This window comes from Crocuta crocuta, unplaced genomic scaffold, assembly GCF_008692635.1.
Source record: "Crocuta crocuta isolate KB4526 unplaced genomic scaffold, BGI_CrCroc_1.0 scaffold58, whole genome shotgun sequence".
NCBI classification, from domain to species: domain Eukaryota; kingdom Metazoa; phylum Chordata; class Mammalia; order Carnivora; family Hyaenidae; genus Crocuta; species Crocuta crocuta.
The window spans coordinates 1,007,294-1,027,327 of NW_027532417.1; the positions used below are offsets into that span (position 1 = coordinate 1,007,294).

General features: G+C 33.2%; 2 protein-coding genes and 1 pseudogene across 5 annotated transcripts in view; 2 read left to right on the top strand and 1 right to left on the bottom strand.

The window, feature by feature from the left end:
* Nucleotides 1-10,333, bottom strand: part of LRRIQ3 (leucine rich repeats and IQ motif containing 3) — a 201,070-nt gene extending 190,737 nt beyond the window's left edge. For 3 of the 4 annotated variants that reach the window (XM_077778993.1, XM_077778992.1, XM_077778989.1), the window contains exon 1: nucleotides 10,196-10,333. The gene's annotated coding sequence lies outside the window, so the exon portion shown is untranslated. Of the gene's footprint in view, nucleotides 1-10,105; nucleotides 10,173-10,195 lie in introns of those variants that run through there. The other variant, XM_077778990.1, reaches the window with a different exon arrangement.
* A 130-nt stretch (nucleotides 10,334-10,463) lies between these two features.
* Nucleotides 10,464-18,078, top strand: LOC144243847 (fucose-1-phosphate guanylyltransferase). Its single transcript, XM_077778985.1, has 4 exons — nucleotides 10,464-10,587; nucleotides 12,029-12,196; nucleotides 13,547-13,639; nucleotides 15,454-18,078. Exons 1-4 carry the CDS (start codon nucleotides 10,506-10,508, stop codon nucleotides 16,902-16,904), a joined length of 1,794 nt encoding a protein of 597 aa, XP_077635111.1. The 5' UTR covers nucleotides 10,464-10,505; the 3' UTR covers nucleotides 16,905-18,078.
* A 625-nt stretch (nucleotides 18,079-18,703) lies between these two features.
* Nucleotides 18,704-20,034, top strand: part of LOC144243842 (fucose-1-phosphate guanylyltransferase pseudogene) — a 6,150-nt pseudogene continuing 4,819 nt past the window's right edge.

Consider the following 20,034-nt stretch of genomic DNA (forward strand, 5'->3'; position numbering starts at 1 on the left):
CAGTTTTAAATATGACAATAAAAGACGAATCTGGGTACTTTTGTTCCTTTTAAAATTTTGATAATTTTACAACTGCTTGTAAAATGCACATATAAATGTGTATATCATCAAGTTCAAATAATAATATAATGTTCAAAAGTCAAATTTAAGTACAGCAACACATTACAGAAAGCATCAGAACTCTAATTACAACTTCAAAGAAGTCCTGTAGTTAAAAGAAATCATGGGTTCCTGGGTGGCTCAGTAGGTTAAGTGTCTAACTTCGGCTTAGGTCATGATCTCGCCATTCTTGAGTTCAAGCCCCACTTCAGGTTCTGTGCTGATAGCTCAGAGCCTGAAGCCTGTTACGGATTCTGTGTCTCCCTCTCTCTCTGCCCCTCCCCAACTTGTGCTCTGTCTCTCTCTGTCTCAAAAATAAATTAAAAAAATAAATTTAAAAAAAGAAATCCGTATTGTTGACAGCAAACCTAGTTTGTATGTACAAACGTACTAATTTTAAAATTATCATACATTTTTAATCACACTGTAAAAACCATGTCTTTATGAAATACAATATATATTAATTATAAGTCTCATCTTTATTCCCAACTTTTTCCATTTAAAAATATTAGTAGCAAATACTTGCAGGGTAACTATACGAGGTGATAATTAATCAACACCTAAATTAAATATTAAAAAGTAAAAACTCCTCATTCTGTATGTTTATTTCCTTTTGAAATGGATATTTAATAAATATTTGAAAAAAAAATTTCAAATACAATGTTTTGCTAGGTCAGTGACCTATAGGCATTACACTTAGTCACTGGAATGTTAGGTGCTAAGTATGCAACTACATTATTATTTTAAATCAGAAGTATATTAAAACATAACACAACATCATAACCTGATGATCTATCAGGTTTGTTACAGTACCTTATTTATTTGGTAAGCATTATGACATTATCAACTAAGTTGAATTCTGTACACTAGACTCTAGAATTACCACAAAATTTGCTAAGACTCTGGAAATTTAAAAAATCATAAAAAAAAAAGGGGGGGGTGGTGCCTGGAGGGCTCAGTTTGTTAAGTGTCTGACTTCTGCTCAGGTTAAGATCTCAGTTTGTGAGTTTGAGCCTTGTGTCAGGCTCTGTGCTGACAGCTCAGAGCCTGAAGCCCTTTTCAAATTCTGTGTGTGTTTCTCTCTGCCCCTCTCTCACTCATGCTCTGTCCCTCTCTCAAAAATAAATAAACATTATAAAAATATTTTTAAAGGAAGGATATAAAGATTATTTTCAAAAATCTAACTATAAGAAATATAACTAGTAATATTTTATATCTACTATGGTTGCAAACTATTTTGAGTTTAGAATGTATACAATAAATTAAGCCCATCATAAACACAGTAAATGTAATTTAAAAATACTTTTATATGGCCAAATAGTTCATTGAGTCAATACTGTTTTGATGAAGAAAAACAGTATTTTGATGATTTTATATCACAAACAAAATGTACTTTAAAAATTAAGGAGAGGGTTCTAGTAGAATAGTCAGAATATTACTAATCTCCTGGCAAATGAAAATGGAATCTAGTTGGTTTGTAAGTTTATATAAAAAACATGTTTCCTTAAAACACTGTATTTTTGGGGTGCCTGGATGGCTCAGTCGGTTGGGCGTCCAACTTCGGCTCAGGTCATGATCTCACAGTTGGTTGGTTCGAATCCTGCGTCAGGCTCCGTGCTGACAGCCAGCTCAGAGCCTGTTTCAGATTCTGTGTCCCGCTCTCTCTCTGACCCTCCCCTTCTCACACTGTCTCTCTCTCTCTCTCAGAAATAATTTTTTTTAAAAATTTAAAAAAATAAATTAAAAAAGCACTTAAAAATTTAAAAAAAAAACATTGTATCGTTGTATTCTTGTCGTATATTCCACATTTCAAATGACATAAAAAATTATTTGGAACAAAGAACCTAAGATGCACTTGGAATCAAGACATCTTATTTTCTGTCCATTAAATGCATTTGGTTTCTAAAATTTAGAAGGCTGTATATTTCTGTGCAAAATTTTTAAGAAAGCTTTTGTGAAAACACCAGTTTTCAACTTTTATTTTTACTCCATGCTTGCATACTGTAGAACCATAAGCCTGAAAATACTGAAGGGTGATGAACCAGAAGATGAATATAAAACAGTAAAAACTAATTTAAAAATCTAGTAAAACATCTGCATGGAAAACAATACTTCTTAAGAAATCATGTAAGCAAGAATGGAATGGAATAAAATATTTAAAGTACTTAGAGAAAAAGAAATAAAAATAAGCTCAGAAGATTCCTTAGTTTAAAAAATGAGATTCTTTACAAGCATGTTAATGTGTATATTTATTTAAAATGTTGTATTATTTTAAATGCTTATTTAGTTAACTATATAACTCAATATTATTTCTTCAGCACCCCAATCCTATCTTAATCAAGTGTCCAAATAGACTCTGACAATTTTTTCTTTTTTTTTTTAATTTTATATAAATCCAAATTAGTTAACATACAGTGTAATAATGGTCTTAGGAGTAGAAATTAGTGATTCATTGCTTACATACAACATCCAGTGCTCATCCCAACAAGTGCTCTCCTTAATGCCCATCACCCATTTAGCCTATCCCCCCACCAAATAGCTCTCCAGCAACCCTCAGTTTGTTCTCTGTATTTCAGAGTCTCTTAATCAAGAATGTAATAAATTCAACATAAAGCAAAGAAAAATATTCTTATAAGACACAGAATATTTGCTACCTAGACAGATTACACAGATGGTCAAGAAAGAAAAATCTTTTACACAGTAGGGAAAGAAATGAACCAGTAAGTAAAGAAAGCAACCCATTAAGATAGGGCAAGTGTTACTAAAATTTTAGTACAGTCCATCACCTCTTTTCAAACCCAAGTACTGTAAGCCACAGCAAGTAGTTTACTTCCAAATTTGCCCTTTATTTTGCTTTTTTCTATCACAGCATTCTTAGGGTATCCATGAGCTCAAAATAATTTTTATATTAATATAAGATGTTATCTCTCCTAACATTTTTATTCACAGTCATCATTGCTCTAGTCAAATGACTCAGTAAGTAATTATTTTAAAATTTCTCAATTTCAACTTCCAATATGTAAATATGATAGTTATAACCCACATAAAAGTTCTTTGGAGTCCTCAGTAAGTGTCAAGATTGTACAAGGGCTCTGAAAAGGAGCAAAAAGAAGAGGGAAAAAAAGGCCTGAAAAACATTACTGTATATATTTATACAGTATATATGTATACATAAAATCACTACTATAAGACAAAACTACTTTCTCTTTGGCACACAAAAGCCTGTAGACAATGGTATTAGTCTGTCCCTATTATTTAGTGTAATCTCAACCATTCATGTTAATTGTGACTTTTAATCAAAGTAACTTCTATTTCTTTTTTTTTGTTGTTCATATTACATTTGGTTTTTTTTTTTTGGAAAGGAAATAATAAAACTATATTTATTTTTCAATGGCAAATAAATAAATAAATAAAGTATTCAGAGGAAAAAAATCCCTACCGACCTAGAATTCTGTACCCTATGAATTATCTTTCAAAATGGAGAAATAAAAGACCTTTACAGACAAACACTGAGATTTGTTACCAGTAGAGCTATCTTATAAGAAATATTAAAAGAAGTTCTTTAGAGAAAAGGAATGTAATATTGTTCAGAAACTCAGATCTACAGAAAGCAAGGAAGAGCACTGGGAAAGAAATAAGTGTACATAAAATAAAAATCCATTATTTTTCTTATTAACTGATCTAACGGATAAAAGTTTTTCAAAATACTAGTAGCAAACAATATATCCAATTATCTAAGCTTATGCATATATTATACACACTTGAATGCTTAGATATAGGATAAAGTAAAAGCAGCAATTGGGGGCATCTGGGTGACTCAGTTGGTTAAGCATCCAAATTCAGCTCAGGTCATGATCTCATGGATCACGGGTTGGAGCCCTGCATTGGGCTCTGTGCTGACAGCTCAGAGCCTGAAGCTACTTCAGATTCTGTCTCCATCTCTCTCTGCCCCTCCCCTACCTCAAATAAACAGGTTTTTTTTTTTTTTAAGAGCAACAATTATATAGAGAGGAACTGGGTTTATTTTTTAATTACAAGGCACTTAACACTAAGTGGGAAGGGGTATAGTGCTATTTGAAAATGGAAGTGAATTAGTTATAAATGTTTATTGCAAACTTTAGGATAGTCACTAAAAATGGTAAAATAAGAACTAAAACCAATATGCTATAAAGGAAAGAAAATGAAATCATATGTAGTGTTCATTTAAAACCAAACAGCATAAAAAGTAAAATACAAAAGATAAAAAAAAGAATAATGGCAACAAACAGAAAATAGCATATATTAAGCCAAATATATCAGTAATCATTATAAATGTCAAAGGTCCAAATGAACCAATTAAAAGAGACTGTCAGATGAGATTAAAAAAAAAAAAAAGACTCAACTATATGCTGTCCAGAAGAAACTCAACTGAAAGGTAAAGACATATAAAGTGAAAGAGAAAGATCTATCACACTGACAGTAATCAAACGAAAGCAGGAGTAACTATGTTAACTTCAAACAGAGCAGTCTTCAAAGCAAGGGATGTTATCAGGATAAAGATGGACATTACATAATAATAATGAGGTCATTTCTCCAAAAAGACATACCAACTGATAATGTTTATACACCTAACAAAAGTGAAGCAAAACTGATAGAACTTCAAGAAATAGATGAATCCACTATCACAGTTGGAGACTTCAACTCTGCTATTAGAAATGGACAGATCTAGCAGACAGAAAATCACTAAGAATATAGTTAAACACAACAACATCATCAATCAACTGGATATAATTGACAACTACAGACTACCTCATCCAACAACAGCTGAATGTATATTCATCAAAAGCTCACATAAACATTTACAAAGAGAGGCCACATTCGGAGCTTCAAATATAACTTAAGAAACTGAAAAGAATAGAAATCATATGTCTACCCCGATCACGATGGAATAAAACTATGTATCAATAACAGAAAGATAGCTGGAAAGAGCAAAATATGTGGAGATTAAACAACACATTTCTAAATAATACATGGGCCAAAAAAGATCTCAAGAGAAAATTTAAAATACTTTAAACTAAATGAAAATAAAACTACAATTTACCAAGATCTGTGGGAAGTATCAAAAGTGCTTAAAGGGAAATTCACAGCAATGAATACATACATCACAAATGAAGAAAAATCTAAAAGCAATCATCTAACTCACCTTAGAAAACTAGAAAAAGAAGAGCAAATTAAATCCAAAGTAAGCATAAGTAAAGAAGCAATAAAAATTACGGGAGAAATCAATGAAATTGAAAACAGAAAATCAACAGAGAAAATCCATAAAACCAAATCCTGTTCTTTGGAAAAAATCAACAGTATTAATAAGCCACTAGCCAGGCAAAGAAAAAAAAATATTAGTATCAGAAATTAAAGTAAAGACAATAGTACAGATCCCATGGACATTTAGAAGTATAATAAAGAAATACTATGAACAGCTTCCATGCACACAAACTTGACATCCTAGGTGAAATGAATCAATTCCTTGAAAGACACCATCTGCAAGACTCACACAAGAATAAATAGACAATCTGAATAGGCACATATTTATGAAAGAAATTGAACAAATAATTAATAACTTTTCAAAACAGATAGCATCAGGCCCAGGTGAGATCACTGGGGAATGCTACCAAAATTTAAGGAAAAACTTATACCAATTCCCTAAAATCTCTTTCAGAGAATAGAAGCAAAGTCTAACTTATTCTATGAGGCCAGCATTATCCAAACACTATGGCCAAAGACATTATAAGAATGGAAAGCTGCAGATCAATATTTCTCATAAAAACAGATGCAAAAATCCTGAAAAAAAATTAGTAAACTGAACAATGTATAAGAAGATTCTACCAAGTGGGATTTTTCTCAGGTATGCAAGTCTGGTTCAACATTCAAAAACCAATTAGTGTAATCTGTCACATTAACAAGCTAAACAACAACAACAACAACAACAAAACACATGACCATTTCAATAGATGCAGAAAAATCAATTACTCAAATCCAACCCTATTCTTGAGAAAAATTTTCAGTAATCTAGGAATAGGGGACAACTTCCCCAATTTGATTAAAATATCTATAAAAATTCTGCAGCTAACATCATATTCAATGGTAAGAAATTAGCTTTCCCAATAAGATCAAGTCCAAGCAAGGATATTCCATCTCATCACTGCTTTTCAACATCATATTGGAAGTCTTAGCTAATTCAGTATGAGAGGGAAATTAAAAATATACAGATTAAGAATGAAGAAATAAAACTGTGTTTGTTCACCAGTTGGTCATCTATATAGAAAATCCAAAAGAATCAACCAAAAAAAAAAAAAAGAAAGAAAGAAAGAAAGAAAAGACAATCCTGGAACTAATAAGTGATTATAATAAGATTGCAGAAACAAAAGCTAATCACTTTCCTTTATACCAGCAATGCACAAGTTAAAAACACAAAACTATTTACATTAGCACCCCTCAAAATGACATATTTAGGTATACATGTAATAAAATATGTACAAGAGGAAAACAATCTGAGATGAGCAAAATCAAAGAACTAAATAAATGGAGAGAGATTTCATGTGCATCGATAGCCTTAATAGGAAGACTCAATACTAAGATGTCAGTTCTTCCCACTTGATCTATAGATTCAATGTAATCCCATTCAAAATCTAAGCAAATTATTTCATCAATATCAACAGACTGTAAAGTTTACACAAAAAGGCAAAAACCTACAATATCTAACCCACTATTGAAGAACAAAGTTGGAGGAATGAAGCTACCAGACTTCAAGACTTACTATAAAGCTATAGTAGTCAAAAACAGTGTACATTGTCAAAACAAAAGAAAGTAGACCAATGGAGTATAAGAGTCTGGAAACAGAAATATAGTGAACTGATCTCTGACAAAGAAGCAGATAATACAATGGAGCTTCAACAAATGATACTGAAACAGTTGGACATCCACATGCAAAAAAAATGAATCTAGATACAGACTTTACACATTCAGAACAAATAATTTAAAATGTATCTATGACAACACAAAACTATAAACCTCCGAGAAGATAACCTAGAAGAAAATCTAGATGACCTTAGGTATAATAATGACCTTTTAGATACAACATCAAAATCATAATCCATGAAAGAAATATTTTATAACCTATATTTCATTAAAATTAAAGGCATAGAGAGATAAAAAACAAGAAACAGACTCTAAGAGAACAAACTGATGGTTACCAGAGGGGAGGTGGGGGGAGGGCAGTGGCTGAAGTAGGTGATAGGGATTAAAGGGTACACTTAGAACAAGGAGCACCAAGTAATGTATAGAATTATTGAGCCCCTACATTGTACACCTGAAATCAATATAACACTGTATGTTAACTGTACTGGAATTAAAATTAAAAACTTAATGAAAAATTATTTTCTTTAAATTAAAAAATTAATTAAAGACAGTTTGCAAAAAATAATGTCAAATGAATAAGAAAATAAGCCACAGACTGGGAGAACATATTTGCAAAAGATACATCTGATAAAGTACTTTTATTTAAAATATATAAAGAACACTTAAACAATAAGGGAAATAAACAAGCAGATTTAAAAAATGGGCCAACTCCCACACAACAGTCATAGTTATGCCCATAGTAATAGGAACAACCTGACTGGCATTAACTCTAAACAAGCATAGGCATCTTATTGAGGTGATGGTTGCACAACTCAGTAAACTTGGGAAAAAATCATTAAATTGTTCACTTACAACAGGTTAAGTTAATGGCATATAAATTATGCCTCAGTAAAGTTCTTTTAAAAATCTATCTCACTCTTTTTTGTGGTATTTCCTCAGATACTCTCTACTCTCCTCCTATAGGAAAAAAAGCCCAAATGCCTTTGCAGAGTACCATTTTTCATCTTATGTAGTTTAGTTTGCCTGATGTCCCTTCTGAAATGTGGAATCCATGATTAAATATGTCATTTCCAATGTGTTTTGCTTATAGAGAATTAATGGATTTGCTACTTAGGTGTGTTGCTATATTTTATTCCGGTTACCGTAGCTAATGACTATAAACAACCATATCACACCATTTGATTATATTAAACATAAACTTAAATCCCTAGACTTTTTTACCCACCCCACAATCAACTTCCAAGGAAATTTACTCCCACTCATATGGTGTTCAATATTTTTCCATTTTTACTTAAAAATATTAGTAAACAGTTGAAAAAAAAACAGAAATGAAGGAAGAACAAAAACCAAAGTTGATAATGTGGTATATTTACTTCTAACACATTTTATATGAATAATATAATCATATTAGGAAAAAATAATATCAATTTCTATGGCCATCCTTCCTAGGTCCCAAGAAATGCTATATTTAATACTCCATGTAATACAGTCTTTTATATCAGCCTGTTCTAGTCCCCTCACACTTATCACTATCCAAATTTTTCTTATTTGGTCACTTTTTCATTGTTTACGTTGTTAGTAGGAACAATCCTTGAACTGATAAGCTTTATTCACCTTTCTTCCCTTAGGACCTCATCTAGTTGAGTAGTTTAAAATTAACTCCATCTAACCCTTAACCCTAACCCTAACCTTAAAGTTATCCCTCTGCAGAGTTCTGTGAACTGCAGAATCGCAGGCACACAGCCTCACACTGTCTAACCCTCAGGACTCAAAAACATTCTCTCTCTAGCCCAGACCTCTCTCATGAACTCTGGACTCATATCTATAATGTCTACAGGCACAAACTTCCATTACATATGCACAGCATACACGTACATCCCTATATTTTACATGTCCAAAAGCACACTCTGGACTCTCCCCACTACTCAATTGATAGCCATTCTATCCTTGAGGCAGTCAGTCCTGACCCCTCTCATTCTCTAACATTCTACAGCCATACCATTAGCAAATTGTATTCATTGTGCCTTCAAAAAAATATACCCAGAATTTAATCAATTTCTCAGCATCCCCACTGTTACCATGTTGCCAAGCCTTTACCAACTCTATCCTTACCCTACCCTCCACTACAGTCTATTTTCATATTTCTGAGTGATCTTTTTAGACATAAGGTCAGTCACATGAAAACTCTGCAATGGCTTTGTTTAACTTAGTATAAAACAAAATCCCTTCTTTAGGCGTTTTTCACCTCTCTGATCTTTACTGCTCACTTTCTTTTGCTTACTTCACTCAAGTCATATGTTTCTTATAAGTATTTTTAATGTTTTGTTTTTATTCACAATAACTCAAAACGTTTAAGCACTAAAACTATGAAAGAATCTCCATTTTTACTGAAACGTTCTTTAAGTGCAGAATTAAATGCAGAGCCAAATATTTAGAAAAAAAAAGTTAAGTTCATGGCAAGAATTTATAGGGCCTTGAATTCCTGCCTATGCTATTGATGAAGACTTTAGGAAGACAGGTTTCTAAAATAAATCAAACTGCATGGTGTGGTAGATGATTTCTGGTTTTGGGATTGAAGTATACTGCTTAAATCTTCTCTACTACTGATTGTGAGACCTTGACTTTTACTCCGTTTCTTAATTGTGTTATATGTAGGGATAAACAGGTTAATCTGTAAAACTCATTCTAAACGTGTTTTACAAAAGAAATACTTACAGATATCTACCAAAATACATCTAATAAGTCTGACTTATTCCCACTGTTACTGAAAGTTCTTGATCAATCCGCATGTACAAAAAGAATGCCAGCTGAAGCAACCAAAAACCACAAATGTTAACGGACTTGTTACAGATTGAATTTTATACGATGTACAAAACCCTATGAAGTTAACTCAAAACTGAGAGGGGTGGAGGCTCACTAAATACAGGAGCAAATAAGCCAAAAACCTAAGGTTCCCTAAGAGAATACAGATCTTGAATGTTTCAGACTGTACTCAGGACCTGGACTTGGTGCTGATTGTCTAGATGACGACCCTGAGGGAGGGATTAACTATCAAGAGGTCTTAGGTAACTGCCCCCGGCTGAAACAAATCGCGTTAGAAAGGACGAACCACCTTTCAAGAGAAAACTGGAAGCTAGGTTGTACTTTCGTCTTCTCAGCGGGTCAGTTCCAGCAATTTTATCGCCCAACTCGAATAACTCACCGGGTCAACTGGGCTGCAAAGCCTTATGAGTTGGGAACAAGCGGCCCAGACCCGGCACAGTCCGACAAGTCGCTAGGTGGCCATCTGCCCCAGAGACGTTGCTAGGGAAACACAAGGCTCTGCGCTCAGTTCCCCAGAGTTTTCTCACTGCAGGCCACCACATCGGGGGCGTGGTTACATGAGTGACGCACGTAAGGGGCGGGACAGAGGAAAACCGGACCCAGGAGCGGGTTACGTTTGAGGCGCATGCGTGCTGCGCCAGCCGGCGGATACCTGGAACGTTTAAGCTGGTCTCGGAGAGGGCGTTGCTATGGCTGCTGCAAATACACTCTTAGGCGTAAAGCTGCGAGAAGCCACCCAGCGAAAATTGCAGAGGTTTTCAGAGCTGAGAGGTAGCAAAGAGGAAACCCCAGCCTTCCCCGGCAGTGGACAGGGAGGGTACTTTACGTGCCGGGAAATTTGCTGGACTATCACTTCCGGTCTGCTTCTCACCTTCGGGTTTAGGACACAGGCCCAGGCATAGCTAATACTTCGCTTGATTTTTTATTCTTCTGTCACTTTCCTTTCTTTGCGTCACGTTGTTACTTTATTTCTTTGACCTTATTTCTAGTAACATGTATATATCAAAACAAAGGAGAAGGAAAAGAAAAAAATACTCTGATTAGTGAGGCTGTCAAATCCAGTTACACATCTGTTTAGCTCATTGACAAAAGTTATTTTAAATAAATCTGAATTGTCTAAAGCACAGTATTTGACCGTTACAAATATGATTTTAACCTTCTCCAATCCCCTTATGTACTTCGCCATTTTGTTCCATGCTATGAATGCATGCTGAGTATAAAACAAGACATGGAAGAATTAGGGTCAAAATTTAAAAGGGGAAATTAGTATCAATTTTTTTTAAAGACTGCTATTTGTCATTCTTTATACAACTATCTAATAAAGTTAGTTATATTTTTGATGAAGTTTCTGCATTAAAATATAGTAAAATGTTTAGGAATATTAAGATTCTGGCTGACAAAAACTTAATTAATAAAAATCTTTATTCATCTTTTTTTTTTTTTTACCAACAAAGAGCTTCATTTTAGTCTGAATTTAATGAGTTCATCAGGGACTTGGAAACTTTTCCGTTATGCAGAATTTTAGGTCATACTTCAAAGCCTTTGTAAACTTGCATGGCTCATCTTAAGGTAATAAAAAATAAAGTACCTGAGTTTATAAACAGTAACATTGTAGGAAAGGATCCTTGGGTTGAATCTTACTTAGCCAACAAACACTAAGTGGTCCTAGGATATGAAAATCGATTTTCACAGCTGTAGATTCATTTATTTTTTTTAAGGTTTATTTATTTATTTGAAAGAGAGAGAGAGAGAGAGAATCCCAAGCAGGCCCTGCGTTGGCAGCATACAGCCAGACTGGAGCTCTATCCCATGAACCTTGAGATCATGACCTGAGCCAATATAAGTGTCCGACACTTCACTGACTGAGCACCTAGGTGCCCCCATGTATTCTTTTTGTCTCCACTGCTTAAGAATTGAGGTAATTTTTAGCAATGCAAGAATACTTCTCTTAAGAAACATAACAAGTTTCAGAATATTTAATTAAATGGGCTGTAGACCATGAAAGGAGCAAGTAATCTAAAAGGAAAAAATGCAAAATTTGTGAACAATCTTCAGTAGAACTAATTTGAATCATACTAGCTATCCACTAATTATTCCCTAATTCTGAAAAGAAGTTAAGTTTATGAAGATAATCTTTCATTTTTCTTTTTAATAGTTAAATTTATAATAGCTAGAGATTTCCGATACCTATTTCTTTGTTTTTTTCACACAGGCAAACCTGTGGCGGCTGGAGAATTCTGGGACATTGTTGCAATAACAGCAGCTGATGAAAAACAGGAACTTGCTTATAAGCAACAGCTCTCAGAAAAGCTGAAAAAAAAGGAGTTACCCCTTGGAGTTCAATATCATGTTTTTGTTGACCCTGCTGGAGCCAAAATAGGTATGCTGTATATAATCAGATTTATATCATAGATTTGAGGCAGAATGATTACCAAAGAAAAGCTTTACTATGGCTCACAGTTGATGACCTCTGTATCTTTCTACCCATAATCTTTCCAAACTTTAAAAATTTAATGTAAATTTACTATTTCTTTTAAAAAAGACATAGCAACTGTTTACACAATGTGACTTCCATGAAAAACTTGCAGAATGCTATTTAGAAAAGTATATTATTATTTTTAATAAGATTTACTTGGTGATGGTGAATATTCTTTTGGACTTTGTCAGTAGGGCCCTTAAGGTCCCTCCTAACTCCATAGTTTGTTAAGAAATTTACATAAAGTTTGCAAATCAGGACTATATATATAGTTTAATGGCCTAAGTATCATAGATACTACTTTCAAGACCCAGTTTAAGTTAGCCTTTTGACCTTCCATTGCAAAAAAAAAGTATGTGCTATTTTTCTTGAGGCCATTTTCCATATAGTACTGAAAGCTAAAGCCCCTGATACCATATGGGATATCTATATCTGACATTGGCATTGTTCTAATTAACCAGTGTTTTAATCCTCACAGTGGTGTAGTCAGTACTTTTATAATTCCTATTGTATAGATGAGAATCTGAAGCACAGAGTGTTAAATAACTTGAGCAAGGTAACTAGTAAGTGTAGTTATATTTAAGATGTTTTTAGAACACCAGGTTCTAAGAAACTTTTTTTTTAATTAATTAATTAATTAATTTTGAGAGAGCGAGAGACCAAGAGCAAGCATGAGCAGGAGAGGGTCAGAGAGAGGGAGAGACAGAATCCCAAGCAGGCTCCCTGATATCAGGGCAATCCTGGGGTGGGACTTGAACTCAGGAATCTTGAGATATGTCCTGAGCCATCATGACCTGAGCTGAGATTAAGAGTCTGATGCTTAACCAACTGAGCCACCCAGGTGCCCCTCTAAGAAACTTTTTAGACAAAAATATCTAACTCAAATATTTGGTTATGTCATGTGGGGGGAATTATTTTAATGGGTTTTTCAGTTTGTAACTCCAAATGAATGTGTATTCGAGTGTTGCAGATTACCTAATTTATCATTTCTTCTTTTTTTCATTACTATTTTCAGAAGATTATAATCTCATCATTTATTACCAAGAGCTGATCTCTGGGTTTCATTGCAAATTGTTTTTTATTTAAATGCTGTGAAACATGTACTTGATTCTTTTGCCTTTACCTTTGCTCTCTGCCTACTTTAATTATACCTAGAGGCCATATCCTCAAAGTTATGACACCTAACTTTACCATAGTAACAAATTTTCATTAGTTTCTATAAAATAAATTGTGGTTTTTACTTTTATTTTTAAGGAAATGGAGGATCCACACTTTGTGCGCTTCGATGTTTGGAAAAGTTATATGGAGATAAATGGAATTCTTTTACCATCCTATTAATTCACTCTGGTAAAGTTATATATTTTCTTTTCACTAATTTACATATTATCTTTGATATCTTAGGGACTTTTTTTACCTTGCAAATACTTTACTCTCCTTTTTTAAATTTTTGTCTTTGAAGTTATTCTGCTTTCAAAATAAATATTTCATGCTTTTCTTGATATTTTAAAGTTATAAGTAGCATAATGTTTTTTGACAAATTTATCTTTAAAACTATAGATTACAAACATCATCAACTTTTCATGGATATTTTTTTTTGGAATGTATATAGAAAATTATTTTCCTAAGATAGAACTCATCAAAATATGAACATTTCTCAATAATGCTTTAAAAGGAATTATTGTTACAGGGGAGGGGCTGGTTCAGCACTGTGATTTCCAGACTTTCGCCAAAACCTTCTATCATGCATTTTTATCTGATTATTAGTGGCAAATATCTATAATGCTTAAGATAACTTAAAAATAAAAGAAAAGGTAGTGACAAAACATGGAGATGACAAAACAGTATGTAAGAGGAAAAGTCACAAACAAAAGAGAACATTATATAGAACAGAAAAATAGGAAAGAAATAATCTCATAATAAAAGATTTTTTTTTTTAATTCAACAAATGTATGAAAATTTTGGTTACATGAAAACCTTCATTTTCCTTTACTGGGGGCTGATGGAAACCTTATTATGGACTGGCACCAGTCCAGAAACAGGTGTTTTAGAACTACTCATCTATGTCATTTCCAAAGGATTTTTCACTTCATATGGTTTATGTATAGAACAGGATTCTTTATAAAGATGATATCAAGTAAAGCATCCAAGTTCTGATTTTTAAGACTAACTCTAAAAAAGTAGAAAAATTCTAATTTATAGCTTCATTCTAGAACGAGTATGATTACCAATTTAGTAAAAATTAAGTTAGACACTCAGAAATACATAGTTAGAAAGAGGTAATTCTTTCAGTTTTAAACTTAAGTTTTGGCTAGCCTTTGGAAAAGGAAAAAAATGAAAAGTATTAGCTCTCATTTGTTGAACAACATACTCTGCCAAGTGCTCTACGTAAAAGATGGTAAAGCAAGTATTATTCTACATTTGCTGATTTGGAGTAAATCCAACGATAAGCAATTAAAAAGTGGTGAACCAGAGTTTGAACCCATTTTTGTCTACTCTACTATGTAATGTTGCCTCTCTTTATAATTAGTTACATAAAAATGATGTAAGCTATTTAATGTACTTAAGAGAACATGCTTTTCAAGGAATTTAGAAGTCATAAGACATTTTAGAGGGAAAAAGACTGTTCAAATTAAAAATAAGTATAAATTTTAAAATGCTTTTAAGTAAACATACCTTTACTTCCTTTGAGTGTATGTAATAATTTGAGGAAAGACACTGCATTTAGTAATTACTGTTTAATAATTATATTTTGGATTGGTATATTAGTTTTTTATTGTCATTTTTCCCCCTCTATAAAGTGCATACTTAATGTAGGAGTTTAAAAGTCATTGAAATTTACTGTTTAAAATGTAGATATAAGACCATGCTTTAGCCCATGGTCCTGTTTACTAGTTGTGCAGTTGATTCAAAATAATTCACAGCCTCGAAAGTATAATAGAATTGTTTCTTAATCTAAAATTACATTATATTAAATCACTAGAGAATTGTTCTTTGAATTTGTAACCTGGAATTTACTATTTTTTTCTTAAGTTACAGGAATGCATTATATACGTTAAATATCTTTAGATATATTTTGAGTTGTAACTGATGCCCCTGGGTTTTTAAAATTTTATAGTCTTAATAAACATTTTAAAACAGTTATTTTGTTTAATTTTATATAGGTGGTTACAGCCAACGCCTTCCAAATGCAAGTGCTCTGGGCAAAATTTTCACTGCGTTACCTTTCGGTAACCCCATTTATCAGATGTTGGAATTAAAACTAGCCATGTACATTGATTTCCCCTCACATATGAAACCTGGGATTCTGGTTACCTGTGCAGATGATATTGAACTTTATAGTATTGGAGAATGTGAGTTTATTAGATTTGACAAACCTGGCTTTACTGCTTTAGCTCATCCTTCTAGTTTGACTGTTGGTACCACACATGGAGTATTTGTCTTAGAACCTTTTAATTATTTAGAATATAGAGACCTTGAATACAGATGTTGCCATCGTTTCCTTCATAAGCCCAGCATAGAACAGATGCGTCAATTTAATGCTGTATGTAGACCTGGAAATTTTTCTCACCAGGACCTGGCTGGGGGTGACACTACCTCTCTAAACTCTGAGTATGTCTACACGGACAGCCTGTTTTACATGGATCATAAATCAGCAAAAAAATTACTTGCTTTTTATGAAAAAATAGGCACATTGAACTGTGAAATTGATGCGTATGGAGACTTTCTGCAGGCTTTGGGACCTGGAGCAACTGTGGAATACACCAGAAACACATCAAATGTCACTAAAGAAGAGGCAGAGTTGATAGACATTAGGCAGAGAATATTTCATCTTCTTAAAGGAACCTCATTAAATGTTGTTGTTCTTAACAAGTCCAAATTCTATCACATTGGAACAACTGAAGAATACTTACTTCATTTTACTTCAGATAGCAGTTTGAAGTCAGAGCTTGGCTTACAGTCCATAGCTTTTAGCATCATTTCTGCAACATCAAAATGCTCTGGTAACACATCCTGTATCATTCAAAGTATACTGGATTCAAGATGTTCTGTGGCAACTGGCTCAGTTGTGGAGTATTCCAGATTGGGGCCTGATGTTTCAGTTGGGGAAAACTGCATTATTAGTGGTTCTTATATCATAACAGCAGCCGTCCTGCCTGCAGATTCTTTTGTGTGTTCCTTAAGCTTGAAGATGAATGGACACTTGAAATATTCAACAATGGCATTTGGAGTGCAAGACAACCTGAAAAGGAATGTTAAAACATTGTCAGATATAAAGTTACTTCAGTTCTTTGGAGTCTGTTTCCTGTCATGCCTAAATATTTGGAATCTGAAAGTTACAGAGGAACTGTTCTCTGGAAATAAGACATGTTTAAGTTTGTGGAATGCTCGTATTTTCCCAGTGTGTTCCTCTTTGAGTGATTCAGTTACAACATCCCTAAAAATGTTAAATGCTGTACAGAACAAATCAGCATTCAGCCTGAATAATTATGAACTGTTGTCCATTGAAGAAATGCTTGTCTATAAAGATGTGGAAGACATGATAACTTATAGGGAGCAAATTTTTCTAGAAATAACTTTAAATAGAAAACAGTTCGATTTAGAGGCATCTTAAATACTATATACCCTACCTTTCTTGATAGAACAAGATTCCAAATACAAGTTTTCTATAGGCTTTTGTTTTATTGAAGTGAATTAGTGAAAATTACATTAACATAATTGCTGTACCATAATATTAATAACAAAATCATAAAAATTTTTGATGAAAGAATATTTCAAGGCTATAAGTTCAGAAAAGGGTTTATTTTTTGCTGTTTATCACTATTTTAATTTTCTTAAATAAAGGTGGATTTGTGGAGCATTGTGTTGATACAGTACACAAGAAGTTTTAAATGATTTTTTAAACATACCTTTAGAGTTTTTCCATCTTCTTTTTAGGCTTTGGTTTCAGTACATGTCTACGTATTAATTGGGATGGTAGCAGTATAGTAATATACTATAGCATGTACTATAGCATGAACTATAGCATATACTAGTAGAATAGTAGTAGAACATAGTAGTCCTAGCCTGATGAACTGATAAAAATGGCTTACGTACAATAGAGTCTTAGAGGAACACTGTAAGAATTGAAATAGTTTCTTGGAAAGAAATTCACAGCTTACAAATTCAGATGAGAACAATGCTTCAAATATGGTTATTATTTAATTAGTAAGTAATTAGATACAGACATCTCTGGAATTAATGATTAAAATCTTGTCTCTTGCCAATGTGAAACTAAAAGTGTTCATGTGTTATTTTACCTTATAAACTTAGAAATGTTTCCAAATCTTAAAATTTTTCCTAAAGTTCCATCCATACTAAAGCATGCACATACACAAAACTCAAATATCTGTGTGCGGAAAATGACTCATTTTATGACTCATTGATAATCATAAACTTTTTGGGGAGAGCATTATTTGCAATCTCCTTTTAATCCCTTTAATAGAACTATTACATCACCAGATGGACTGATTTTACTTTCTTTTTCTTATTTTTTGTCCTTATACTAGTGAAGATACTGAGAAGCAATAATTGACCAAAAGGTAAGCAGCAGGAAGGAGGCAAAAAAATTAAAAAATGAGAAAACTTACTGATGATTAACAGCTTCCAGAAAATAATTGACTAGAATCTCAGGTTATGTGCTGCTATTTTGCTGTAAGCATGTATGTGAAATGTCACGGTCTGGTAATAATTAGAAAACTGATTTATAAGTTTTGTGTTTTAATATGAATAAACTGAAATACGAACTAGTCTGTGCTAACTTTTGTTTATATATTAATATGTCAATATGAAAATAACTGGTAAACCAGAAGTGGCTTACCTGCAATTCTCAATTAGGCTATTTATGTGTTTTGTTTTGGTTTGGGTTGTTTTTTTTTTTTTTAATGTTCTTCCCAGGGAGGAAATACAGATACATGATAGCTACTCTTTAGCATTTACTGATTTACTTTCGGAGCTTTCAGGTTGTTATATGTCTGTTATTGATTAAATGTTTAATACTGCATTTCACCTAATGTAAAGTGCTACCAGTTATTAAAAATTACCATTATTTTATGTTCCACTAAACAGAAAACACTACAAAGAAAAATATACAATGCTTTCTTTTTTACTTGGAATTTTTATATTTACTTATTGAAAAACCTTTTTAAATGCACTTAAATATAGATTTTTATTATTTAACCCTTTCATGCATTTATATAAAAAGAACGAAAAATGAAACGTTGAGATATAGTTAAGACTTTTCTAAGACTTTACACTCAGTGTCAAACTCTTCTGAAACACTGTTCAACCCAAGAGTTACTGATTCCCATGTGTTTCTACCCAGTACCATGTTCTGTGCTATCAAAGGTATTGGTAAAGCTGTATGCCCTAAGAATGCCACCAGCTCACTGCTATCTGGATTGCCTCAAAACTGTCAGCACCAGATACCTGCCCTGTAAGGTTTGATGCTGATGCTTTACTATTTGGCAAAATTCAGGTTTTTTTGTGTGTGGTGTAATCACGTGTCTCTAGAAGATAGGTGGCTTTTATTCAAAGTCAGTGGGAGGTTTCTGACAAATTGGTGATCACTGTTTTAATCATAATTCTGCACAATGTATGCATTCTAATTGCTTTGAAATGTTATCTGTTCGAAAGAATGTGATACTGTCTCTTGCCTTGAGATGCATCGCTTGGCATGCAGTACCACACATGTTCCCTGAACAAGTACCCTGACTCAACCAAAGTGGTAGTCCTATGCATGTATAAGTAAAAAGTTGAACATTTCCTCTTGATATAACATTTTTATTTCATAAAACAATAGGCTTTACATTTCATATACTCTCAAGGTTTGCAAAGGATGGTTGTTGTTATTTGTAACTAAATAGAGTCCATAAACTTATTGACTAGTTACTATGAACAATGACCAAGGAAGGCATAGGGAAAAAAAAAATCCAACATTCAGTATTAATCTTCTACCTCAGCCATTTATTCTACCAACTAAACAAAACAGTAATAAAGTGTGCATCAGTATATGCTGAGTTGAAGTAAAGATTCAAATATCCAAGTGATATGTTGAAAATCACAAAAAATTGATAGTTTTAATCCAGAATTCCTATAATCTGTGATGATCTATTCATGTTTTGAAGCTAAGCAACTTTCCTATTTATATTAATATTACCAAATTTTGATACAGCCAAAATCAAAATATATGCAAAATGTATATGACTGTAATAGCTACCAAAATCAAAATGTATGCAAATTTATATATGACTGTCACAGACAGCTAGTAATTGGTTTACAACCCAAACTTAGGGATGCCGTTCACTAATTTTGGACTTGAACAACTTAGAGGCCCAGAGTTTAGGCAGTTTGATATAGTCAAGCAGAATTAAGATGGAAACAAAATGTTTTTAATTTGCTCAAAATTGTCTAAGGGATTTCAGATGCTTTCTTTTTTGTTTAGCTGAAAGAAACATGTTTTCATCTATATCAAGAACTCAATTATTCTTTATAAAGAAAAGACTTTTTAAAATTTACTTGAGGGGCGCCTGGGTGGCTTAGTCGGTTAAGTGTCCGACTTTCGCTTAGGTCATGATCTCGCGGTTTGTGGGTTCGAGCCCCGCGTCGGGCTCTGTGCTGACTGCCAGCTCAGAGCCTGGAGCCTGTTTCAGTCTATGACTCCCTCTCTCTCTGACCCTCCCCTGCTCACGCTGTCTCTCTCTCTC